The sequence below is a fragment of the Apiotrichum porosum genome (genome assembly GCF_003942205.1).
Source record: "Apiotrichum porosum strain DSM 27194 chromosome Unknown scaffold_2, whole genome shotgun sequence".
Taxonomy (NCBI): Eukaryota; Fungi; Basidiomycota; class Tremellomycetes; order Trichosporonales; family Trichosporonaceae; genus Apiotrichum; species Apiotrichum porosum.
The window spans coordinates 1,290,100-1,314,235 of record NW_021167109.1 but is presented as its reverse complement, the minus strand read 5'-3'; the positions used below and the strand labels follow the sequence as shown (position 1 = coordinate 1,314,235).

The 24,136-nt window shown below is 58.1% G+C and overlaps 11 protein-coding genes across 11 annotated transcripts; 5 read left to right on the top strand and 6 right to left on the bottom strand.

The window, feature by feature from the left end:
• Positions 1-792: 792 nt before the first annotated feature.
• EHS24_004523 (uncharacterized protein) lies at positions 793-2,877 on the top strand (the record flags this gene model as incomplete). Its single annotated transcript, XM_028620098.1, has 3 exons — positions 793-901; positions 1,053-1,184; positions 1,664-2,877. 3 exons carry the CDS (start codon positions 793-795, stop codon positions 2,875-2,877), a joined length of 1,455 nt encoding a protein of 484 aa, XP_028479070.1.
• Positions 2,878-3,413: 536 nt separating this feature from the next.
• EHS24_004522 (uncharacterized protein) lies at positions 3,414-4,617 on the top strand (the record flags this gene model as incomplete). Its single annotated transcript, XM_028620097.1, has 3 exons — positions 3,414-3,635; positions 3,864-4,042; positions 4,230-4,617. 3 exons carry the CDS (start codon positions 3,414-3,416, stop codon positions 4,615-4,617), a joined length of 789 nt encoding a protein of 262 aa, XP_028479069.1.
• A 122-nt stretch (positions 4,618-4,739) lies between these two features.
• On the bottom strand, positions 4,740-7,047 carry EHS24_004521 (uncharacterized protein; the record flags this gene model as incomplete). The annotated part of the gene is made up of 4 exons (XM_028620096.1): positions 4,740-6,383; positions 6,423-6,492; positions 6,537-6,844; positions 6,934-7,047. The coding sequence occupies 4 exons, from the start codon at positions 7,045-7,047 to the stop codon at positions 4,740-4,742; spliced, it is 2,136 nt and encodes a 711-aa protein (XP_028479068.1).
• A 274-nt stretch (positions 7,048-7,321) lies between these two features.
• EHS24_004520 (uncharacterized protein) lies at positions 7,322-8,717 on the top strand (the record flags this gene model as incomplete). The annotated part of the gene is made up of 3 exons (XM_028620095.1): positions 7,322-7,567; positions 7,624-7,731; positions 7,773-8,717. The coding sequence occupies 3 exons, from the start codon at positions 7,322-7,324 to the stop codon at positions 8,715-8,717; spliced, it is 1,299 nt and encodes a 432-aa protein (XP_028479067.1).
• Positions 8,718-9,092: 375 nt separating this feature from the next.
• Positions 9,093-10,423, bottom strand: FMN1 (riboflavin kinase; the record flags this gene model as incomplete). The annotated part of the gene is made up of 4 exons (XM_028620094.1): positions 9,093-9,208; positions 9,367-9,469; positions 9,558-10,048; positions 10,222-10,423. The coding sequence occupies 4 exons, from the start codon at positions 10,421-10,423 to the stop codon at positions 9,093-9,095; spliced, it is 912 nt and encodes a 303-aa protein (XP_028479066.1).
• A 580-nt stretch (positions 10,424-11,003) lies between these two features.
• EHS24_004518 (uncharacterized protein) lies at positions 11,004-11,974 on the top strand (the record flags this gene model as incomplete). Its single annotated transcript, XM_028620093.1, has 2 exons — positions 11,004-11,333; positions 11,432-11,974. 2 exons carry the CDS (start codon positions 11,004-11,006, stop codon positions 11,972-11,974), a joined length of 873 nt encoding a protein of 290 aa, XP_028479065.1.
• A 306-nt stretch (positions 11,975-12,280) lies between these two features.
• On the bottom strand, positions 12,281-12,921 carry EHS24_004517 (uncharacterized protein; the record flags this gene model as incomplete). Its single annotated transcript, XM_028620092.1, has 4 exons — positions 12,281-12,383; positions 12,574-12,761; positions 12,849-12,869; positions 12,919-12,921. 4 exons carry the CDS (start codon positions 12,919-12,921, stop codon positions 12,281-12,283), a joined length of 315 nt encoding a protein of 104 aa, XP_028479064.1.
• A 943-nt stretch (positions 12,922-13,864) lies between these two features.
• Positions 13,865-15,619, top strand: EHS24_004516 (uncharacterized protein; the record flags this gene model as incomplete). The annotated part of the gene is made up of 1 exon (XM_028620091.1): positions 13,865-15,619. One exon carries the CDS (start codon positions 13,865-13,867, stop codon positions 15,617-15,619), a length of 1,755 nt encoding a protein of 584 aa, XP_028479063.1.
• A 227-nt stretch (positions 15,620-15,846) lies between these two features.
• Positions 15,847-19,598, bottom strand: EHS24_004515 (uncharacterized protein; the record flags this gene model as incomplete). Its single annotated transcript, XM_028620090.1, has 7 exons — positions 15,847-17,341; positions 17,392-17,519; positions 17,569-17,634; positions 18,602-18,945; positions 19,243-19,306; positions 19,355-19,520; positions 19,576-19,598. 7 exons carry the CDS (start codon positions 19,596-19,598, stop codon positions 15,847-15,849), a joined length of 2,286 nt encoding a protein of 761 aa, XP_028479062.1.
• Positions 19,599-20,402: 804 nt separating this feature from the next.
• Positions 20,403-22,064, bottom strand: EHS24_004514 (uncharacterized protein; the record flags this gene model as incomplete). Its single annotated transcript, XM_028620089.1, has 3 exons — positions 20,403-21,795; positions 21,843-21,970; positions 22,020-22,064. The coding sequence occupies 3 exons, from the start codon at positions 22,062-22,064 to the stop codon at positions 20,403-20,405; spliced, it is 1,566 nt and encodes a 521-aa protein (XP_028479061.1).
• A 340-nt stretch (positions 22,065-22,404) lies between these two features.
• On the bottom strand, positions 22,405-24,066 carry EHS24_004513 (uncharacterized protein; the record flags this gene model as incomplete). The annotated part of the gene is made up of 3 exons (XM_028620088.1): positions 22,405-23,749; positions 23,811-23,938; positions 23,989-24,066. The coding sequence occupies 3 exons, from the start codon at positions 24,064-24,066 to the stop codon at positions 22,405-22,407; spliced, it is 1,551 nt and encodes a 516-aa protein (XP_028479060.1).
• Between the last annotated feature and the right edge of the window lie 70 nt (positions 24,067-24,136).

Genomic DNA, 24,136 nt, shown 5'->3' with positions numbered 1-24,136 from the left:
GGCTGCCAAGAACGCAAGAACAATGCCCAGTGAGTTGGTGCCGCCCCAGCCAGGAGGCGTGAGGCGACATCCAGAGCCAGAAACAGTGCGGACTGAAAGAGGCGCCATACTGGCGCACACCAAAACGCAGCGGCTACAGCGCCGGGTACGCGGATGTCCATCCAGGCCACTCGACGCATCCCTCTCGCCTCGTCGACCCTTGTCGGTTCCTCGGCGTCCCGATCCGTCTTTGGCTCCCGCTGGCTGACCGCATGGCTGACCGCAGCGAGATAGGGAGCATCGGCGGCTTGTGCTTGTGCTTGTGCTTGTGCACCCAACCACGCGCAGTGCCTGGCTATGTGGTGTTAGAGGGAAAGCGCGCCCCAAGCCCGCAGGAAAAGGGTTGTTGCTTGTGGGGTGGAGAGTCCATTTCTCGAGTGAGTGGCATGGCAGGGAATGACGACAACGAGAAGGTAGTACATACACGCGCGACAAAGACACGCTGAGCGCAAGGGAATGTGTCTGGGGTTCATGGAAGCTATCGTACCCCGTCAAGAGACCAACGAGATAGCAGCCACATCTTCGTCGCGTTCGTTTATCCCTCACTTGTCATCTCTCACCCCCCGACAACACTGCCCCCACACCTTGCAACCCTACCCCACTGCCAGCTGTTCGAAGGCTCTACGCTCTTTGGTTCTCTGACATCACTGCTTTCCATCGAAGTCTTCTCTGTTCGAAAGAGTCGCAACTCCCTCTCCTCGACACCACTACCCACAACTGCCACCCACATCACTTCTTTCGATCTCGACCACCATGTCGTCCATTTCTGGCCTCTCTGGTCCCTCACAGTCCAGCATCTCGCAGTCGACCACCCCCAGCACCACTCCAAGCACCCAGTGGAAGAACATTGTCATCATCGGTGGTGCGTATTGCCTTCAAACTGCTCGCTGCTCGCCCCGACGAGATCTTGTTCGACCCTGGCCCGGTCGTCTCCGAGACCGCAGTCTCCCCCCGGCGAGCCAGTCTGGGCTTCTTTCACCTCAACTCTGTATGATGTACGCTGACACTGCCAGCCTCTGTTGCGGGCCACACTCTCGTCAATGCGCTCATCCCAAGGTTACCTGCCAGCTACCGCATCGTCCTCGTCGAGCGTAACGATTTCACTTTCCACGCCTCTTGCGTCGTCCGTGCGCTCGTTGTCCCCGGTAAGTGGCACCCGCGGTTCCTTTCACCTCCTTCCATCCCTCACCGCCACCTGTGCTCCTGTGACCGTGCACACCAGTCGTCCTTCCGCATAACAGACATCTACCCAGCGGGTGTAAGGCGTACATGCGTGTAGCGCCTGTAGACGTCCTAGTCTTGGCACCATGTCGTTCCACAATGGGCCCATGGAATGTAACCCAACCGGCTCCTGCGTGGCTCGTCACGATCCGTGGTCGTCCCAACCGCAGAGGCGGCCGTCGACGTAATCCGGGCCGAGATGAGGGTATCCACACCCAGAGTCATACGTCGGACCTACATCATCTCTCTCGCACCATATCGTGTTTAAGGATGGGCGAGTGTATACCTCGTTCCTCGAGTGGACGGACGTGATCACGCGGACCGGCGGATGCCTGCGTAAACGCATCCCACATGCCAACCGGATTTCAAAAGCTCTAGGACAATAGCTGACGTGATCCTTTAGGCTTCAATGTCACCCAGTTTGTGGCGCCGGTCACGCAGGAGACAGTCTTCCCCGCCGGTAGCCGACACCGCGTCGTATGCCCCAACTCTGTGGTCAAGTTGAGGCGTAACCAAGTGTGGCTCGAGAAGGAGTTTGAGGGCCAGGATGTGCTCGACTTCGAAATGTGTATCCTCGCCACTGGCGCCCAGTCGCCGGCACCCATCCGCCCCATGCCATGCACCTCGCTCGAGGAGTGGCAGGAGGCCCTCGTCCAGTCCCAGCAGGACATTGCGGCCGCCCAGAGCGTGCTCATTGTTGGCGGTGGTAGTTGCGGTATCGAGGTGGCCGGCGAGATCACCGACATGTACCCACACAAGAAGGTGACCATTGTCCACTGGGACGTCGGACTGCTCCACCCGTCCGACAGTGGCGGCAACACGCGCCACACCTATGTCCCGCCCAAGACGTCGCAAAAGCTCTCCAACGCACTCGAGTCCCAGCTCACTTCTCGCGGAGTCCGCCTCATCCTCAAGGACCGTGTGGACCTCGAGTCAGCGAAGAAGCCCGGCCAGTGGGGTGGTCAGCCTGGCCCCCTTCCCGGCCTGTGCCAGATCCCGCTCGTCTCTGGCCGCATCGTCGAGGCCGACTATGTCTTCAACCCCACTGGCAACCGCCCCAACGCGTCCCTCGTCGCCTTTGCCGACCCGGGAGCACTCACCACCAACGGCTATGTCTCTGTCGACCCGTACTTCCGCGTTCGCCCCGGCACGCAGGAGTCTCCCCTTGGCGGCCAGTACTATGCCATTGGCGACGTTTCGAACACTCCCGGCTGGAAGACGGCCATTGCGGGCATCGCAGAGGGTGAAGCGCTCGCCGTGATTCTCGGCGATGTCCTCCGTGGCCAGCGCCCGCAGCCATACCAGCGTCCCTCGCACTTGCGCAACTCGACCGTCCTCCTCGGCTCCAAGGGTGGTGCCGCGATCATGCGTCTCCCGATCATCGGCAACATCCGCACCGACTGGGTCGTCAAGAAGAAGGACCGCGATTTCCACGCTGGCACAAACTTCTTTGCCCGGTTCCGCGGCGCCCACCGCATCGCTCCCACGATTCCGGTATCTGTGTCTACCTTGTCGCTGAATGGACGCACCCACCTCCAAAACTCGGGCAGCAACAACCAGGTCAACGCCCACAGTCCCACGGCCGTGCGCCACGCCGTTGCTCCGCGCGTCAACTAGAACAGTCTCTTTCGAGGCCTCGTATTGACACATTCCTTTCTTCCACTCTCTTTTCCGGACCGTAACAGCGCTATATACAAACACCCCAACAAAAGACCAATTCCTTTGGCCGAACCAACCTCCCACCTGAGGACCCACTTTGGCTGAAAAGCCTGGTCTGTCCTCACCGTCACTCCTTGTCTTTAATTTGATTTTCCCGGCAGTGCCGGCCTGTAGATATATATTCACCCATGTACCAATACCCCTTGATCCTTTGACCTTGTGTGCACAATCTGAGGCCATGCTGTCGAGCGAAAACTGCAATTGATGACACCCCAAGAGCACCCCACAAGAGCCTTCGAGCCCCGTTGCCTCCGCCACCCGCCAAACCGCGCCAAAAGTGCGTCATCGAGATGCCGCCAAAACGCCACGTGAGCGTCGCCCGGCGTTCTATTGCCACCCAATCTGCTCGACTTGCTTCTTCACCATCCACACCTGTACCTCTACATTGCTCCATTCGCTCCATTCTTTCCCAGCGCTACATATCGCATTGAAGCATGCGCCTCCGACCACTCCTCTCCGCCCTCCTGCTGCCATCCATCGTATCGGCATGGCAGTGCGAGGATGTGAGCGCCGGAAAGGCGCAGTACGACCTGGGCCGGCTCTCTGGCCAGCGGCACACCAGTCAGACGACCGAGACCCCGCCCACGACGGTGGAGGCGCGGGTCAAGATGAACCTGTGTGGCAAGGTCGACCATGAGGGGAATGACGAGGACCAGGTGAGTGGTTGTGAGGGTGTCGATGGCGCGACGGTGGTGAGAGGTGGACAGGAGGAACGACCGGAGGGAGGGATGAGCGATGCGAGAACAAGCAGCTTGTGCATACCAGATCAAGCTGTTGGTTCTGCCCATCACCCCCCTCAATTTTTAGCCTCTGTGTGGCCTACGGGCTCCATTACTCCCTTTATGTGTACCATTCTAGTGGCCAGCACTGACACGCCCTCGCAGTGCCCAGATGGCACCCATATCTGTCTCCAGCTAGTCAACCACAAAGAGTCGGCGAGCGAGAAGGAACGCGTGACGGCCGTCATTCCTCTGTGGAAGGAAGACACGCCCGACCAGGACATTCGTATCTCGACTCTGGGGCAAGGTCTTCGCCTGGACATCAAGAGCGACGACTATGCTGGGTGAGTACAGCTGGGAAGCACGCGTTTTAGCTGGCTTCACCATCCCTTGACCAGGCCCCTCGGTCCGGTTGATGCTGTTTTCCTCGCACCTTCGCTGGCGACCAGCTCGCCGCCGTCGTGGAGAGTGCCCTTATTCCATTTCACCGTTCGCTAGCTTGGTGTTTGAGTCGTTAGCTAACTTTGCCAGTTCCGCGCAATCCGTCCACCTCTCCCTCCTCTGCGACACCTCCGCAACTGACCCCAACCCCACGCTCCTCTCGTACACCGGCGGCCGCCTAGAGCTGGAATGGAAGACGCCCGACGCGTGCGCGCTGTCCGCAAACCCAGGTGGCGGTGGACTCGGTCTCTGGTCCTTCCTCAAGTTCATGTTCTGGTTTGGAATCGTCGGGTTGATCGGCTACCTGATCCTGGGATCGCTGTATAACCAGCAGCAGTACGGCGCGCGCGGGTGGGATCTCGTTCCCCACAGGGACTTTTGGAGGGAACTGCCCACGCTGGTGGCTGACCTCGGCGGCCACCTGTTCCAGAACGTGCGGACTTCCACAGGCAGGGGTGGATACAGCTCGCTGGGCTAGTGTTGGTCCCAGCCGAGTTTACATGTCGTGGGCTGGGCGGGGCTCGTCGTCTGGTCATCATGCATCCATAGAACATAAAATATATATATGCGGGATCGCAACACACTAACTGTCTCTCATTTCTAACGATAACGGGCGTTGGTCTCCGGGAGAGGCGCAGAAGACAGACCACCACCGGAATCACGGTTGGCGACCAGGCTCTGCACATTCTTCTGAAGGTCGCCCCACTCGTTCTCCCTCGGCTGCACCACCTTCTCCGCCACATCGTAGACGTACAGCGTACCGTCGCTGCCTCCCAGTCCAACTTTACGCGGGACAGCGGTCCGGTCCCAGGCGAGCTTGTTGAGGGCGCGCGAGCAGACCTGCGTGGAGACGAGGGGCACCTCGACGTCGGCGTTGAGGTTCCACAGGTCAAACTTGCCCGTGCCGTCCGCAGTGCCAAAGATGGCAGGGTGGGCAGGGTGCCATTTCACGTCAAAGACATAGTCGTCGGCCTCTTCGAACGAGTGGACGGGGGCGATGCTGCTTCCCGAGGCGGCGGCGGCGGCTGCAGCAGCCCCGGCAGTGCTGCTACCGTGACCGTGGGCCGTCTTGCCCGAGGCACCCTTGGCGCGCCAGAGCTTGACAGTCCAGTCGACACTGGAGGTGAGGAAGAGATCGGAGAAATCGATGGATCCAGAGGCCGGGTGGAAGTTGATGCCCGTCACGGGTCCCGCGTGGCCACGATACACGTCGTCGGGGTTCAGGCCTGCCTTGGCGCTGGCACGGTCGTACCTGTTCGCCTGGTAGATGGAGCCTTCCTCCGTACCGACCCAGAACGTCGCAGTCTCATTCTCGGCAAAGTCGAGACACGCGATCGACACTTCGTCGGTCTTGTTGTGCGTACCAGGAATTGTGAGAAGGAGGGCCTCTTGCGGCTGGCTAAGCATGTCCGTCTGCCACGAGCAGACGAGTCCGTCGGTCGAGGACGTGATGAGTGAATTGGCGTTTTGGGTACCAACCATCTTCATTGCGTAGATCGGGTACGTGTGGCCCGAGGCCGACAGCGGTGTCTTGAGGACGGGGAGGTGCTTGGCACGCGTGTCCCACAGTAACACCTGGCCAGAGTAACTGCCACCAAAGATCAGAGTAGGGTGGAAGGGGGAGAATGTGACCGATAAGATGTCCGAGGGCGAGTGGAAGACAAACTCGGGTCGCTCCAGGAGGTGCAAGTTCCACACGGCAACAATGCCGTCCGGGTCGTTGGGGGCAGATGGGTTGCGGTTGTAAGACGCGACGGCGAGTTCGGGAAACTTGGGTGACCAGTCCAGGTCCGTCACGCTGCGGCCATTCGTCCACCGCTCGTCCGAGAACGCGCACACGAGCTTGACTTTTTGGCCCTCGCCGTCGTCGTAGCCTCCCTCGACACCAATGGTGTAGTCCTTGATGTAGTCGTAGCCATCACTCAACGCGCGCTGAACAATACGCGCCGAGCCCTCGATGAAGGCGTTGAAATCGGGAGCAGCAAAGATGGCTTGCCTCTGGTCATCAGGCAGGACCTGAAGCTGCAAGCTGTCCGTCTTCTCCTTGAGCTCCTTGAGTTCGCGCTCGAGGGAGCGACGCTCCTCATCCAGCTCCGCAACGATACGCGCACGCAGCTCGTCCTCAGTTTCACGGCCGGAACCGCCACCGCGCCGCCGGCCAAAGTCGTCGTCGCTCTCGGGATCAGGCGACGTGCCAGCCGAGACCATGGTCGTCTGCACGCTCTTGGAGTATGTCTCGGGTTTCTGCCAGTTAGATAGAGGTAAAATTCCAACTGAGCTCACCTTGGAGGGAATGTCGTAAACCTCAGTGTAGTGGTCCACATAATCAATTTGGACCGCAGGGACCGGCTCACTGGTTGTCAGCTTGGACGATTCGCGCAGAGCAGCTGAACCCACTCTGCATAACCCATGCCGACGCTTTGAGAAAGCATCCTCCTCTCAGCGCCACTGGCCTCGCTCAGACGGCTCGCCGCGCGCCCAGGCGTACCTGGGGCGGAAGGTGCGCCCCCGGTCGCAGCAGGGGACATGCGGCCACTCGCCGTTCCAGTTGCAGAGCCGACGGCGCTGATGCCCGTGCTGGCCACGCGGGAGGGTCCGCCTGCCGCGCTGGCGCCAGCGCTGTAAGGTGATGTGGGGCGCTGGGAGGGGGACAGGAGCGAGTCCACTAGGTCGTTGACATCTTTACGTGAGGACAGGAGAGGAGACTGAAGACGTCAGCTTAGTCGATAAAGGCAGGTCAAGCTGACAGGCGGCGGCGAGAACGATGGTGGTCGTCCGACAACTATCTACTCACGTCGGTACCCTTCTCAGCCTGAGCGAGAAGACGTTGCCGCTCCTCACGGGCGCGCCTTAGCTCTGCGAGTTTGGCACGCTTCTCGTCAATCTCGGCACGACGTCGTTCGGACATGTTGTATGACGAGTTAATGGATAGATGTGAGACTGTTGTGAGACTGTTGACGGGTCGCTTGACGCCGCAGGTCGACGCGAAACGCGTCCGAGCTCCCGGCACGTGGACGCAGGTGGAGGTCATCTTTCTAATGTCATTTGTAAATGTTTAGGAATGGGCGGTGGAAATTACAATTCCCATTAGCAAGTCAACCCGATGACGACAGCGAGAGCCAAATATTTCCGCCGAGCCCATTTCGCCATCAACAACATACACAAGAACGACCCATCTCACCATGCACGCGCCTCTCCCGCCGCCGCGAGAAGTGTACCGCCAATTCCTTCAGAACCTGCGATACATCCCCGATCCACAAGTATGGGCCTACTTTGTCCCGCGCTTCAAAGAGCGTCTTGTCAAATGTTACAAGCCTTTGCAGCAGGTGCACGATCGCGCAGACTATATCGGTCCCGAGACCAGTCGATCTGCTGAGGCTCGCGCAGACTTGCGGAGGAGGGATAAAGATGTCAAAGAGCTGCGTACTGTGAGTGCTGGGACAAACAGTTAGCTTTGGTTTCAGGGCCGGGCTGACACGTCCAGATGCTCGCCCACGTCCGTATGACGATTGCCTGTCACCCGCACGCCCTCCAACGTACACTGGAATGGAGTTACGGACAGCGCGGTACCCTTCGCCACGAACGTATACTTGTGAGCTTCAACTCTCCTGTCGCAAGCTAACAAATGACCAGAACGTGATCCAAACCTGCCCTATCCCCGACCAGGACTGGCCACCAGAGGCCTTTGGTATCGTGCCAACCACCTCGGCAGACGGCAAGCAGGGGACGACTTACCCACCGCTCCCCTCGGACGTCAAGGTCCCAGAAACAAAGTACCCTCCATGCGCATTCCAGCCTCTTCCCGCCCCGCTCAAAGTCATTCTCCCGGCACGACCCCAGACAGTTGCTCAAGGTAAGGGCGAGCGCCTGAAGCGCCCCACTCGCAAGGCCTTGCTCAAGGCCGTGGCCGACGAGACCGCTTGGAACTGGGAGAATGCCAAGGTCCCACTTGTCTTCCCCTCCTCCTCAACAGTCAAGACCGGTTGGGAAGGCAAGGGGGTCGTCGAGGCACTCCGCACAATCGCTGGAATCAAGCACACGCCGGTGGCGCCTGGTAAAGAGTACCCGGCTATCAACCCACGCGACTTGCCCACGTACATGCTCCTCCCTAGCAGCCTCAAAGCTGTCCTGCCCAAAAGGTTCAAGGGGAGGTCTCCACCCGACCCCTTCCAGCGACCTCGTCCGGCCATGACGAGGGAGAACCCGGGCAAATTCCGCCACCCGCAAGAGTTCACATTGCGGTTGATGGAGAGGACGTATCGCGAGTTCTGGGACGGACTTGTGTGGGTCCGGTCTCAGACCTACGTGCCAAAGGAGAAGAAGGTCAAGGATGTTGAGAGCAAGAAGGGCAAGGCGACGAATGGCAAGGCGAAGGGCAAGGTCAACAAGGACGACTTGACAAAGGACGGCGTGGAGAAGGACGAGGGCAAAGAGGCTGCTGCTCCAGTTGAGCCAGAGGGCGAACCGCGCACGAGGTGGAGCGCAGGTTCCTATGAGGTGTGCTTTGGTTTCGACGGACAGGAAAAGGTCAAGGCGCGGTGGACGGCGGTACGCAAAGAGGAGCAGCAGTGGCTCTAAACAGGGCAAATGTAGAGTAGAGCAGTACAATACTGTAGCAGCAGCAGTATCACAGTCATGGCAGACAGGCAATGTCAGCATCCCACCTCTGTGAAACTCGTCACGCCGATGCATGGGTATTGGCAAGGACTTGCCTTGCCCCCTCTATGGTATGCTAGTTGACTACGCCGTTGGTCCCTGCGTCCCCGTCCGGCCTTCCACATTCTCGGCCCCCACATCTCGTCTGCCCTGCCCGAACTACTCTGGCATTACATCGTCCTTCCTCGACACCACACTGTCGTGTACGCCCAGTCGTGTCAAGCATCAACCAGCTTCTTTTTCGCTACGTTCACTCTCGCATTCCAGCCGGTGACCGGATCTGTCGCTCTCGGCCCGCTACTTTGACACGGTTCCAGTCAAGAATGGGCTGGTGGCGTACTCGGCGTATGCGGGACGCGCGAGCGAGGCGAGGGCCACCTTGACGTCGGTCTGGATGTCCTCGATGAGCGCATCTGTGATGGGTCAGCTCGGTCTTCTTGGTGGTCCAGTAGAACAGGAAGGGAGGAGGCTGAGAATTCGCTGTGGACGCATGTTCACGCCACTGCGTAGAACCGCATTCCGCCTCTCTCCTGTGGATATTGTAGACACGGGCGCCTCGTTTCTGACTCACCCTTGGACACGTAGTCGAGCTCGGGACGAATATATCCCAGAATAAGGACGCTCATGTCGTGGCCGTAGAAGTCGTGGGCGAAGGGGTGCATAATGTGGACCTCCTAAAAGATGTCAGTCAAACACTCTGGACTGGTATTCCCGAGCTTCTCAGGGGACTATCAAAGATCGTTGGACCCCGCCAGTACTCACCGCGGTGATCTTCTCGTTCTTGAAATACGGGTTCCAGCCGACGCTCATGACCATTGGCCACACCTTTCCATCGTCATCAGGCAAACGGCGCTGGACAACCTTGACCTCGCCCCCCTCACCAGGCGTGGCCGGCACGGAGTCAGGAGGGTAAGGGGCTGTGTGGGCGGGCAGGCTCTGGATCGCCTCAGCCGTGAGCGGGTTGGACGCGAGCGAACGCGGGTTCTTGGGGTGGTAGCTTCCCCCGGGAACATCACGGCCAGCGGCACGGGCGGCGTTGATGCTTGCAGCCTGGGCGTTGACGTGACCCACGAGGGTTTCCCTCAGAGCCGCGTTCGAGCTGGACGGAGTCACCGAGCGCGGGGTGAGGGCCGGGGTTGGGGCCGCCGTCGGCAGTGGGGTGGAGAAGGTAGGGTGCACGCGAGCGAAGCCGTAGTAGATTCCCGTCATGCCCAGGTCGTTGAGGGGGTCGAGGGATGAGTCGGGAAGGTTGGCTGCGGGTGTCAGTCCGTATGTAGAGCGGGGCGCTGCAGGCATGAAGGTTGTGGAAGGTTGGTTGTCACCGCAGATAGCGATATCGCGGAATGGGCCGGACCCTTCACTAACACAAACCACAACCAGGCTGCCCATCGGTCGACAAGCTTGCGTTCCGTCGCTCTCTACTTACCAGTGGGGATACCAAGGAACCTGGCACCGCGACCAAAGCCTTTGGTCACGCTACCAAACAGCTCCATAGGGTAGGGGTGCTCAGGCTCATCTCCGCCCACAATGGATGGACGGGTCTCGCGCGAGACGGGGGCGAGGGGCGCGACGGGAGCCTTGGAAGTGGCCGAGGCGGGAGTCGAGGTTGCGAACTCGTCGTTGGACATGGTGACTGGACTGTGGTTTTGAGGAAATGGATGAGGAAGAAGGAGAAAGAATGTGGGTTGCCGTCGGGCATGAGCGACACTGCGTATCTCGTCACCGCTCGGCCCGGCGATCGGGATTAGCGCCCATGTGGGGGATTAAGATGATCGATTAGACAATTATTGTAATGGTCAGGTCTGGGATTTGTCATCGTTAAGGATGCTCGGTAATCACTCCCGCACGAAAGGTGGAGGCACGGTGACGCCATCTTCAGCGACGTTGGTTGGCTCGACAACAACGTCCAGCACGGAGCAGGCCGATGAAGGTCACCACCGTTCACAAAATAAAGCAACACGATGACCTGTCTGCAGCCTATTTGCATGTTGCGCATCGCAGCGGTGTACCATTGTCCGCCGGTCAAGAGATACCAACAGCGGCTCACCTGCTCCGTGTTGATGAGCTCGGCTGCAGCCTTAGTGTGTTTGTGTATTTGGTTCCGTCCGCGTCATCTCGTCGCCGTCAACAATTCCGGATTTCCACGAGCCTCACCCACCAACATCCTCTCCCCTTCCACACCACATTCCTTCTTCCCTCACACGCGACATGAGGGCGACACTCCGTCTCCGGCAGTCCCTCCAAAGACACGTCCTCACGGCACCGTCGCCGTTGATCCGGGCGCGCGGCCCGACAGCAGCCGCGACTGCTCTCCCGGCTTCCCTGGAGACTGACTTTGCGATCATTCCCGACTTCTTCAACGCGACCGACGCACGGCGCTTGCTGGAAGTCGCACTGTGGAAGCTTGATAGGTCGGATCCTACACGTAGGAAAAGGAGTAGGAGGGGAGCAGCTGCGCCGGCGGTCGCTGGAACTGCTGATCCTGCCGGTGACGTTCCCTTGCAAGACCTCTTTTCGGGTAACTACGGTTTCGAGGAGGTGGGTTGTGCGCGTGTGCCTTCAGCTACTTTTGCTGTATCCAGATATAACGCGGTCTCCTCCCCCGTATAGGCGCCATGCACTGACGGACTCTCCAGGGCCACTTTGACAGTGTCATCCACGACTATCGCGAGTCCCTCCTCACGTCTCTACCCCCAACAGCCGAATCTTCCCTCGCCGCAATCCTCTCACGCCTGTACTCCCTCGTCCCTTCCATCCCCCTCATCCCAAATGCTACCCTAGCGGACCTACCACCAAAATCCTCTTCCACCCACGTGCTCCACCTGGCTCCTCACGGCGCCATTTTGCCGCATCTCGACAACCTCGATGCCATGGGCGAGACTATCGTCGGCGCCTCGCTTGGCGCACCCAGAGTGTTGAGGCTGGAGAAGGAGAAGGGCGAAGACATTGGCAGTGGATGGGATGTGTATATCCCCAGTGGGTCGGTTTACATCCAGAAGGGAGTGGTGAGGTATGGTTACAAGCACTCTATTCTTGGGTATGACCACGAAGGAAGCGTGTGGGAGGGCAAGAGGCTCGTTCCCGGTCATCGGGTCAGCTTTATGGTTAGAGTAAGTGCTAGGAACTGGGTAGCGTTAACGGGACAGGATGCTCCGAGCAAGCCCATGGCAGCGTTGTGATTAGACAATCAATCCTCATACTACATATTTGCATTGCACTTCTCATACTACATGTCTAGATCGGACACTGCTTCACTGCAGGTCATCCCCGTGGGCTCCAAGGTGCCCATTGTGGTGTGACTGTCTCCTCGACCTTGCTGTCCTTCCACGTTCAGCTACCTGTCTGTCACATGCTGTGCACGGTGTTTGTTAACGAACTGCTGCGCCTGGTCCGCCTGGTCCTGGCCCTCTCTGCGGTAGCCTCCACTCTTCGATGCCTTGTCCGCCTGCTCCTCCCCCCCCCCCCCCCCCCCCCCCCGGGTCTCGCTACTTGGGACGGTCCAAGACAGCTTTGGCGTAGTAGACAGCGCTTGCTGTCGCCGCGAGGCCCATGGTGATGGGGATCGGGCCGCGGGTCTTGACAGCGCGCCTGAATGGGTCAGTAAGTCATCTCTATCATCTACACTGGTTCGTGCCATTGCCTAACCCAACGTCCCCGACGTCCGCGCCAGCCACGACGACATTCTCCGCAGGCGCCTTCCCCCGTCTTCCCTTTTGGTCTTCCCTCCTCTGGCCAAAGTGACGAACACGACTCCTTCCGCACACCACGTTCCACTCACCTGAACATCGGCACCATCATGACTACGCTGCTCCCACACGCAAGCTCGAAACCACCCGGCAACTGGTCCTTAATCCTGATGCCAGAAATGGCCATCACGGCGCCAACACCGACACCGCCGAGGAGGGAAGGGACGGAGCGGGCGGCCGTGTATCCAGCTATACCTCCAAGGGTTGAGGCTGCTGCCATCTGGGGAAGGATGTGAGCTGGGATAGGAGAGGGGAGAATGTTGAGGTGTCGATGACCTCTGCAAAGGTAGCCGATGGACCGACTCACGACACTGATGGGTTTGCTCGACTGCGCTGTCAGCCCCCCGCCCACTCGCCCATGTGTTCGCACGACTCACCATGTTTCCGTTGCTGCTGATGAAATAGGGTCGATGAGAATCGAGGGAGATGGAGAAGGAGGATGCAGACGTCGCTCACACCAGCTCGCCTGACCAGTTTGGCTGGGCTGGAGCTTCGGACCGGGCCGACAGCTGTCATGATGTCATCGCAAGCCGGCGACTTAATGGGCTGTGTACCCGTGGGGTGGAGTTCGGCGGGGGATTGGGTCTCTCAAGTGCTCCTATGCATCAGGACAAGGACGGACAACGGTTTGACCATGCAGGACTTACACCGGTAAGCGCATGAGTGTCGGACGGCACGGAGTACTTTACTGCAGCACGGAAGGGGCGATGGGCTTCAAACGGCCAGCACTGCCTCCATGATTCGGTGAGCCATCGTCCCTCCGCCAACCATCATGCTTGAAGACGTCAAACTCGCTCATGCCGTCCACACGCCGTCCACACTCACATACCAATCATCGTGAAGACGAAAGGGCCGCACGTTCCTCTTTTGATGCCAAAGTGCCCTTCTGGCTGAGAAATAAGCAGAGTAGAATAAGGAACATTCTGGAGCTGTGCTGAGAACAGTCCAAGCCACGGCTCCGCTCGGTACCCAAGAGACCCACATCCCCCATTCCTGTTCCTGCAAGCCGGCGCGGAACACTCATGATCCGGGTTTGTCTGACGATTGAAAAGCCAAGCCAAGTTCAACCCTCGCGCACCGCGAGCGTATACCTGAACCATGTATGCTTCACCGACATGTTCCTATTCGGCTCGGTATCCATCCCCTGCGCTTACTGGTTACTGATGAGGGATTTACAAGACCCCGAGATGGGCCTTCTTGGCAGCGGTGCAGTGCAGGTGTTCCTGCACGGGGTTCCATCACCGCTGCATCATCTACTGATAGTGCATATAAGGATCCAAGTTCCTCCGCAAAGCAAAGCTCCCACACCACACGCCTTCTGCCATGGTTCTCTTCACAGTACCCGTCCTCCTTTCCCAAATCTTCCTTGCAGCTGCCCACCCACTTCTAGAGCCGGTGAACATCAAGTCCACCAGGTCTCTGTCCACGGCTGAGCTGATCAGTCCCAACACTACCGCCTACATCCAGGGACTCCAAAGCCTATATGCTATCCCCGGTGTCGCGATTGCAGTAGTCACTGCCCCCACGTTTGGAAGCAACAACGGGTCGTGGGCGAGCCAGTTACTCTCCTTTGGCAACGCCACGGCCGGCGGCAAGGCAGTGGACGAACACACCATCTTTGCTCTAGGCTCCAACTCGAAGCTGTTCACTGCCCTCGCCATTGAGCTCCTCATCGCCAACCAAACCGTCCTTCCCAGCGGGAACGGTACGCTCAGCTTTGCGACCAAGATTGCGGACATCTTGCCCGAATGGCAGCTCCAGGACAGCTACGCATCGACCCACGTAGATGTTACCGATCTCCTTACCATGCGCTCGGGAATGCCACGCCACGACTTGTCATACGCCGCCGACGCTACCATGTCTGAGGTGGTGGCAATGATGCGCAACCTCCGGCCGTCCACTGAGATCCGACAGGCCTTCCAGTACAACAACTTCCATTACATGACCCTGGCGTTAGTAGTAGAGCGCGTCTCGGGAACACCCTTTGCGAACTTTGTCCAAACCCACATTCTTTCCCCGATAGGAATGAACGAGACGTACTACAACTCTACGACCGTCCTGGGTACCGGACACGCAGCGGACGGGTTCCAGAACACGGGTGTCAACCTTACCCACTGCTACGAGGCCTACGTGTCCTCGCAGGGCACCATTGACCCGACGTGCTTTGGCAACCCCAAGTCGCTTGGATGGTTTGCCGATTCCGACGTGAGCGTCCTTGGGGGTGCAGGCGCTGTCGCCTCGACTGCGGCCGACATGGCGCTGTGGCTCCGCGAGCTTCTTCAACCAGCGGTGCTCCCCGCGGGCATTGTCCAGGACGTGTCCTTGGGTCGTGAATCTATGGGCCTCGGACCTGGCTCCCAGGTGATGGGCGAGCAGACCTACGGGTACGGTCAACTCAGCTACTCGTATCGCGGGAACGCCGTCGTGTACCATACCGGCTCGGTGCCAGGCTTTGCGTCCGAGATCATGCGCCTCCCCGATGCGGGGGTGGCTGTGGCTGTCCTCACCAACGGCGCAAGCAGTATTACAGACTACATTTGCTGGCATATCGTGGACCAACTTCTGGGTTTGGAGCCCATTGACTGGTCTCAGGAGGTCTTGGCAGCGTCACTTCCTTCCTTTGGTATCTCGGCCTACCCATCTCCTCCAGCCGTCAACGTCACACCGCCCAGTGTCCCGTTTGACTCAATTGCCGGCTCGTACACAGACGCCGGGTACGGTACTGTCAACCTCACCCTCATGAATGCCACTGCCATGGCCACAGACCCAGTCTACACCCCGCTCTTTGTTGGCCCCGACCTCCCCATCAACTTGACCGGTCCCGTTTGGGTGGCTGATATCAACAAGTTCTTTGGCTCAAAGCTCGTGTTCACCCATTTCGATGGCGACTTCTTCAACGCTACGGCCATGTACGTCCGTGGAAACGTCTCAACCGTCCTGGGACCCGCCCCGGTGGTCGTTACAGGTGATGGCATTGGTGCATGGGGTATATGGGGACAGGGTTCGACAGTGCCTACGAAACCGATTGTGATCGAGGGGGTCGAGGAGGCCTGTGAGGTCTGGTTCAAGAAGGACTGAATATGAAGGCGGTATGCGAGTTTACTTCTACTCTGCACATGTACATGAGTACAGATGTAGTTCACAATGGAATGCATAGGCGCACGTCAAGCGCAAGTTATACTACAAAAGACTGCTTCAGGCCACGTTGCCGGTACTACATAAACTGGTCTTGGCCTTTGAAGACCCTTCCTTCACTCCAATTCAAACTGGGCCAACATTGCGGCCACCATCACGAAGTCGACAGACTACATAAAGCCGGGCATGACCTCGACCGTTTCTTCCTCCCACTCTCCCGCCTTCAAAGCGCCACGGTATTCCTCCTCGGTGAGAAAGTCGATCTTGTTGAGGGATTCCTGGGTCAACGGCGCATAAGGACGTGTGTGGAGTAAGGAGTTCATGCGTTCGGCCAGTGTGGGGTAAAGCTCAAAGACCTTGTCCTTGATGAAGCGCTGGAAGGCCTGCAGAACGAACATGCGCTCTTGAGGACCAAAGTGGTTGTCCTTGAATGGCTCAGGCCTGGAGACGCGGCCAGGAAAGCGGGGAAGAATGCCGGGGTTGTAACGTGCCGCGTGAATGAAGAAGGGCACGGCGCCTTCGAGGTTGACAATCTTGATCCGCTCAGATCCCAAGCCAAGTCCCGTGATGGTAATGCCGACAATGTTCTTCCACAGCAGTAGAGTAGCGAGATCAATGTGGCGTTTAACTTCAGGAGTGCTGGCGACGGTGGGACAAATGAGGACGACGTCGCGCTGCCGATGAATGGGGGCCGACGGGTCCATGTTGAGAACCGTGTCAAAGGTGTGCCTTCCAAAGCCAAGACGACTGAACTGTTCAGGAGACGGAAGGACTTCCACTGGAAGAAATTCCGGGGTACTCGCGTTTGGGGTAAACACGTCCAGAAGATAAACGATGCGGTTGACAGTTTTAGGCAGGTCAATGCGGACCTCTGCCCCACCACCGTCCGTCTCCGGTCTGGCGATTCCAGGGAAGATGACCACCTTCTTAGAGCCAGAGGTCATAAGGCTCAAGTCTTGTTGGTGGGGATAGTCGCCGTTCTTGTCGGTCCGGATGCGCACTACCTCGTGGTTGGGGAAGAGACGGTGAAGGGCTTGGGGGACGTGTCCACGGAGGTCTACGACACGAGCGTTCAGACAGCAAAGTTCAAACATGGTGCGTTCCTGGCGGGCAAGGATTGAAGTAGCGGGGTCCTGCCAACCCTCATACGAGGTGTGGGTGGAGCCTGGTGGGGTGGACTGGGTGATTGTCGTCTTGAATATCTTGGTAAACTTGAAAATCTGAGACATGTCCTCGTGATTGTACACATTGCTGTCCGCACTAATCTCGACGTGGGTGGCTGGAGAGGCGATGAGGTCACGCAGAGTGCGGCATGTGGCACGCAACGCAAGAAGAACTTGAGGAGCTGCGTGGAGAATGATGCACTTGAGGACATGGGGGTAGGAGGTGTGATCGAGCACATACTTGGTGGACGCGGCTTCCGTGGCTGGGCTCGAATCGGCCGGGCGCAGACGAATGGCTTCCTCAATCTCGGCAAGCTTGCGAACCGCTTGCTGCTGCGTGGGGTTCGACTTCAGGAGACGGTTCATGTCGCGTTTGGCGGCTTCAAGGTGACCGAGCTTGAAACGAGCTTGGGTACGGCGATAGTAGGACTTGTCTGGAGCCTCGCCTTCGATCAGGGCGATCTGGGCAGCAGTGGACGCATCGAACTCTGCATCCTCCCAACTGCAACATCAGTCAATTTGCGACCCCATATCTGGAAGCGTATTACTTACCGTTCAAGCTGGAGATTCGTCTGGGCACGGTTGGACCAAGGCCGGTGGTCATTGGGCTTGGCCTTAATGGACACCGTGTACCAGCGGATGGCTTCCTTCCAGTCGCCGGCCGCAAAGGCGTCGTTGCCCTGTCTGGTGTTAGCTCCTGGAAAACAGATGTCCCAAAGATGTACATACGGACTCGCGGGCTCCCGCTGAACTGTCCTTGTCCTTGCGCTCGGGGATGTAGTGAAGGTCGACGTGCTGGCACCAACAATTAACGTCGTTGCAGTGCTGAATGCGCTGCCCCGGCAACATGGCGGTCGTACTTGGATAAGTCGCTCAAGTATGCCAAGGGTACACGGCCGTGACTGGGGCCAAAAGGGTAGAGTGAGAGATTGGTGAGAAGTTCTGTTGCGTGATGAGACGATTATGGGTGATGGAGAAGGAGTGTTTGGATGTGGTGGCAAAAGTGGCCACGCAGAAGAAGGGCGCAGCGGCAGCAATCCGTGGCCGCATCCCCAGGTGTCACCCACCTAGGCGTCCCACGATCCCACCAAACGGATCACTTTCGAGGCGACATTGACCGCTACATGCGTTTCTTGGGGTAAAAACTTCAGGTAACATAATGCCAAAGAGATATACTGCTGTTGTCGTTTTTGTGCACAATTACGGAGTGCATGACACAAGAGAATACGTAGTTGCCGCTCATCGAGGAACCCTGCCCATGCTACTCGCGTCCCGCCAACTCCTCCTTTGTCTCGATCTCCCATTCGCCTGGTTCAAGGGAGGAACGGTAATCGGTGAGAGACAAGAGCTGTATCTTGTCCATTACCTCGTCATGGGTAGGAATTTGGGAAAAGGACCTGAACAGGTGAGGTATTCTCAGGTGGTAGGCGTTCCGGAATTGTTGAATCTTCTCACAGGCAAACCCAGCGACGTAAAACATAAACTCGGGGAGAAGCATGGCCACCTCCTCGGTGTCTGGCGTTTCGCCGAGAGGGTCGTTTCCATTGACATTAGGATCATGTTGGGCTCGCAGCACCAGCCTGGCGAGCTTCAGGACAGCTTCTATGTTGACAATCTTGACGGTGCGCACTCCCCAGACAATGCCGGAGGTAACGAGACCCATTATCTGCACTTGGAGATTCTTCGCCGCTGAGCAAGCGTCATCCATTGACATTGTTCGATTCCATCCCACCGGTGTCATGGTGATTATCTGGGGGCATACAATCACCAGGTCACACTGGGGGTTTGATACAGTCGGTGTTGAGGTAACGTCAAAGTTGCGAAGCTGGACAGGGTAGATGGGCGCCGACATGACACCGGCTGTTGTGGCGTCAATCTCGCGATAGAGACCCAGAGGGAAGACAAGGCGGGTAGTTGTCGTTGGTAGTTTGACAACCTGCGATATCGGTTCCTGGTGAGTGTGGTAGTGCTTATGGGTCGCGGGGAAGACAACAACCTTGCGAGGTCGACAATCCGTAAGGTCGAGGTTGGCTGAATGGTAGAGGCCGTCGTGGTCGACACGTGTACGGATCACCTCGGCCACTGATACCAGCTTGACAAGGGCATCTGGAACGGTTCCGCAGAGGTCCACAATCCGAGCTGTCTTACAGGCGAGCGCGAGCGCCATTCTCTCGGATCTGGCGGACAATGTCATGGGTGGGGTAGACCAATCATCGTAAGAGACATGGGACAAGTCCTCCCGCGCGGAACACTGAACGATTACAGTACACGACTGATCCCAGTTGTCCTTGCAGTTGGTGGTGATTTCGGTGTAACCGGAAGTCTCAATAACGCGGGTCCGTAGGGTATGACAGGTCCCCCGTGGGGCCACCAGAACCTCGAGACTGGCGTGGGACAAAACACCCTCGAAAATGTGGGGATACGACAAGTAGTCAATTGTAACTTTGAAATATGGGCTCGAGGAAGGCTGAGGCGCGGTCAGCAGCTGTTGGACCTCCGCCGAGAGGTTGCGCACAGTGGATTCTTCGCTCTTGGGGGCCATATCGAGAACCCGCTTGACGTCGCGTTCGGCCGCTTCAGGATGTCCAAGCTTGAGACGGGCTTGGGCGCGACGATAAAAGGCCTTGTAGGTCGTTTCCAGCTGAGCGGCGTTGGAAGCGTCAAGCTCTGCCTCCTCCCACCTGTACAGTCAGCTCGAGCGAGTCTCCCAACACAGGCTTCCCCCGCAGCACTCACCGTTGGAGCTTGAGATTAGCCATGGCGCGGTTCGACCAAGTGCGGTGGTCGAGTGGATAAGCATGGATAGAGGCCGTGTAGCACTTGTGTGCCTCTTCCCAGCGTCCTTTTCCGAATGCAGTGTTGCCCTTCAGCGGCGTCAGCTTTGCAGAACCCAGATACAGTAACAGCGAGCCCACCTGCTACCGGGCCGTGCCGCCGGCTACTTGATCGAAGTGGCGATTGCTGACCATAAGGAGGGACGCAATATGACAGATGAAAGAGAATGGATGGTGGGTGAATCGAGGATGCTGGTGCGGGGGTTGGTCTTGCCCTGTGGGAACATGGGAAGTGACCATCGGTGCCAGCGTGGAGGGGCGCAGAGACGAAATACATCCGTGAGTACACACCGGCCAGCGGCCAGAGGTCAGCTACTTGAATTCTATCTATCATTGAAATCCGACACCAAGGAAGTGAACTCCGGAACTGATCACTGAGCATGTACAATGCACACTTGGCACCTGCAGAGTCCGGGACGTACGGGCTGTTGGCGCAATTAATTCCTGAAAATCGCCGAAAAAGGTGTAAATTCGAAACGCCACAGTTCGCCGAAGCCCCAATATGCTGTCACTGCAACAGCCATCTGGTACTTGGTTGAGGGTAAAGGCTGCTGAGTTCGTTAATTTGCAGCCAGGTTCACGAGTGAATGAAGGCATCATTTGGTATTGAACATGACATGCATGTATACACACTATGTATGGACAATCAACTACACTATACTCAGCAGGCGCCGTAACTTCTCACAGATTGGGTAGGGGGCACTCCGTCCAGCTGGACAGACCTACCCGCTACATGAAACCATTCAAATACTCCACTGTCTGCTCCTCCCACTCTCCGGGCTTGAGTGTGGCGCGGTATTGGTTGATGGTGAGAAACCGCAGCTTGTTGACTCGGCTTTCGACCCACTGTGCTACGCCACCTCGCATCCAGTCCGGAAGGGATTGCTGGTGCTGCTCCGACAGCATGCTCAGACACAGTCGGAGATGCTTCCTGATGTGATCCTCCATCTGCGATTCGTGAAATTGCCGTTTGGCCTCGTCTCCCCAAAGCGTCGATGGAGTCGGCGCGTCTTTGCCGTGGCGTCCATGGAGCAGCATTAGGAGGATTCCGGACAGATTCACAATCTTGACAGAACGCGCTCCACAGCGAATGCCCGCGAGGATAACCAGGTCAATTCGGGTCAACATCTCGTTGGCGATTCCACATTCAAGAGTCGGCCAGATTGTCTGTTGGGTGCTTTCAACAGTTGGGCAAAGGATTACGATGTCCAGCTCGGGGTTGTAGTCATCGTCGACGTATGTCTCCATCGCTGTAAAAGCCGTGGGCGGATCCCTCTCTCCGTTTCCGGCTGGGAGATGGACGGCAAATGAGATGCCTTGTTGCACAGATCCCCACACCAGGGGGTACACCACGCGTGTGACAGTTTGGGAAAGATAGAGGTGGTGGCCATCCATCTTTCTGCGTCCTTTGATTGGCTGTCGGTGGGCAGTGGGAAAGACAACGACCGTCTGCATACTGTGCCGGGCCAAGTCGATGTCGCGGTTGGCATAGTGTCCCTTGCGATCCTTTCGGATTCTGACCGTGTTGCTCATGACCATGGCCTGGTCGAGAAGTTTGGTACCGACCAATCCGCGCAGGTCAAAGCGACGACAATCGTTGATGACCAGTTGACGATACGTCTCTTCCTTGCCCGCCTCAGGTGTTCGGGGAGGGACTTGGTCCTTGCGCCACGAGCAGAAGGTCCGGCCCATGGGCTGAGGTTGGAACTGAATGTGCTGTCTGATGGCACCAGGCGGCGCTACGATGTCCAGGTGGCAGTTGGCCTTGCGGATGAGTTTATCCAATGCCTTGCACGTCTGCCGAAGAGCGATACGTGTCTGTGGGTCGGAATAGCAAACGATGCTCTCAATGATATGAGGATACGCCGAGTGGTCGATGGGCACGGCTACGGAGGGGATGGCTGCTGGCGGAGGCTGGGCGAGCATGGCTTGGTCGACTTCAATGCGGAGCTTGTGGATTTCGTCGAGCTTGTTTGGTTCAGATTTCGGTAGGTGCGACAGGTCTCTCTTGGGCGCTTGGTGGTGGCCCAGTTTATGCCGAGCGAGGGCCCGACGGTAACGAGCCTTGCCAGTCGCACCAAGGGAGAGAGCGGTGCTGGCGCTAAACTCGGCCAGTTCCCACCTGTGTTGTCAGTTGCGTCGGGAGGGAAGTGGGGCATATGTACATACTGTTCTAACTTGATATGGGCCAGGGCTCGGTTAGACCAAGGCTTGTCGTCGAGGGGGTCATGGTCAATGGCCCCGATGTAGCTGATGACGGCCTTGCTCCAATGGCCACGAGCAAACTCGGCGTTGCCCTCCACGGCCGTTAACACACAATGCGCGCCAGCACAGCTCTGTACCCACTCGTTCACGCGCTTTGGCCGAGATGACCTTGTTGCTGTCGGGCATGAGTATGAAGCAGTGGTGATTCCAAGTGACTGTGGAAAGAAGATGACTGGGTGAAGATGAAGATACTCGAGGTATCCCCGTTTATGTGCGAGGCAGTGTGTGAATCCATCAGACGGGAGCAAGATGTAACATGGCACCGTGCAGCCGTTGCATTGAACCATTGTGCTGTGTACGCTGTGTAGCACGGGCGGTACGCACGGGCCCCATACCCCGCATTGCAGCAATCAAGAGCCCGCGAACATGACACATGTATGCATTGGTACACGTCCTCACAACCCCACCCGCGCCACCAGTTCACATGAATGGTACTGTCTTCGCCACTACATCCCTCTCGCGACGTCTACTCAAAGCCGGGAAACACTTCCACGGTCTCCTCTTCCCACTCTCCAGGCTTGAGTGTCGCGCGGTATTCGTCCTCGGTAAGAAACTGGATGTTGGCGATGGCAGCGTCTGGGTCGGGCGGAGGGCGCTTGAAGCGGTGGCGGGGGTTGTCCAACAGGTGCTGGACCTCGAAACTCCTCAGTGCAGCGTTGATGTGGGTGACGAGGCTGGTCTTGAGCACTGCGGCCCTCTTTGTCCGCCTGTCCACATCGTTGAGGTGATGATCGGCGCTGAACGCGGCAGCAGCCATTTCGCCCTCCTTGCGGCGCATCCACAGTGGTGCACAGCCTTCAATGTTGACGATTTTGACCGTGTGGGCTCCCCAAGCGAGTCCATGGCTACCTGCATTACACAAAATGGCCACCACGACGGCAGCTTGCTCCTGAGTGTAGGCAAGGCGGCTATCGAAGGTCGGGCAGATGACGACTAGCTCGCATTTGGCTTGGACTTTAGGCGCCGATGGACGGCCAAATCGGGAGTAAAGGTTCGGCCACAGTGTTGTCCGGCGGGTCAGAGCATCGCCACAGGCGTCAACAACGATGGGGTACACCAGCCGGGTGACAGTACTGGGCGGATCAAGACCGATGTCGACTGTCGTGCCCTGTTCGAGGTTTGGCGGACCAAAAATGACGACCTTGCGGTGCTCGTTCGTAGAGAGGTCGATATCTCCATTGGGGTAGCGGCCATTCTTGTCTGGTCGGATTCGCAGTACTGCCGTGTGGTAGCAGAAGTCCGTCACGACTTCGAGGGGCAGGTTGCCACGAGTGTCGGCGCAATGGACGTGGACGATGGAGGCGATACTCATGGTACGAGCGAAACGCTCGTCTGGAGTCTTGGGACGCACTCGATAGTCCCAGTACACGCGGAATGTTCTGCCGAGGGGCGCTGGCTGGGTGAATTCGGCGAAAACCCCGCGCTTGTCAGACCACACCGTCACCTCGCTGTGGTGGCACAGACGCGTGTAGCGCTGGTGCCAAGCTCGACACGTCTGGGACAGGCGGAAGCGAGCGGTAGAGTCGGCATACGCAAACACCAAGTCTAGGATGTGTGGCAACGCCGTGTGGTCGAGGACGGTGATGGGGTGGGACACAGACAAAGAACGTTGATGGATTGCGTCCTGGATCTCGCGAAGCCTGCAGAGCGCTGGTTCATGGGACGGAGTGTTGAGCAGAATTTGATTGATATCGCGTTTGGCGCCCTCCAGGCGTCCCATTAACTGGCGAGCGCCCGCACGACGCCAGTAGGCAATGTCGCTGGGTTGCAGGTCAATTGCGCTGGTGGCATCAAACTCAGCCATGGCCCAGCTGTTGTTGAGTGAGCAGGGTACGTCTCAGACAGCGGTATCTCGAACACAAGATTTCTCACTTTTGAAGCTTGAGGTGGGCCAAGGAGCGCTCCAACCATGCTTGGCTGTCGCCGGGGTTGGCGGCGATGGCAGCGGTGTAGAGACGGATGGCGGCGGAGCAGTCGCCCCTGACAAACACAGTGTTTCCCTGTGTCCGTCAGCACCACCGAAAGGTGCAGTGTATGCATTGGCACTTACAATGTTGCGGAGGGAGTCGGATGCCTGTTTGGCCAAGTCCGACACTGGCGGAGAGGTCGCTATCGCAGACGACGACATGGTGAGGGGATTGGTGTTGGATCAAGGTGGTTGACGTGTGAATGGCACAAAGAGTTGCGCAGCGGAGGCC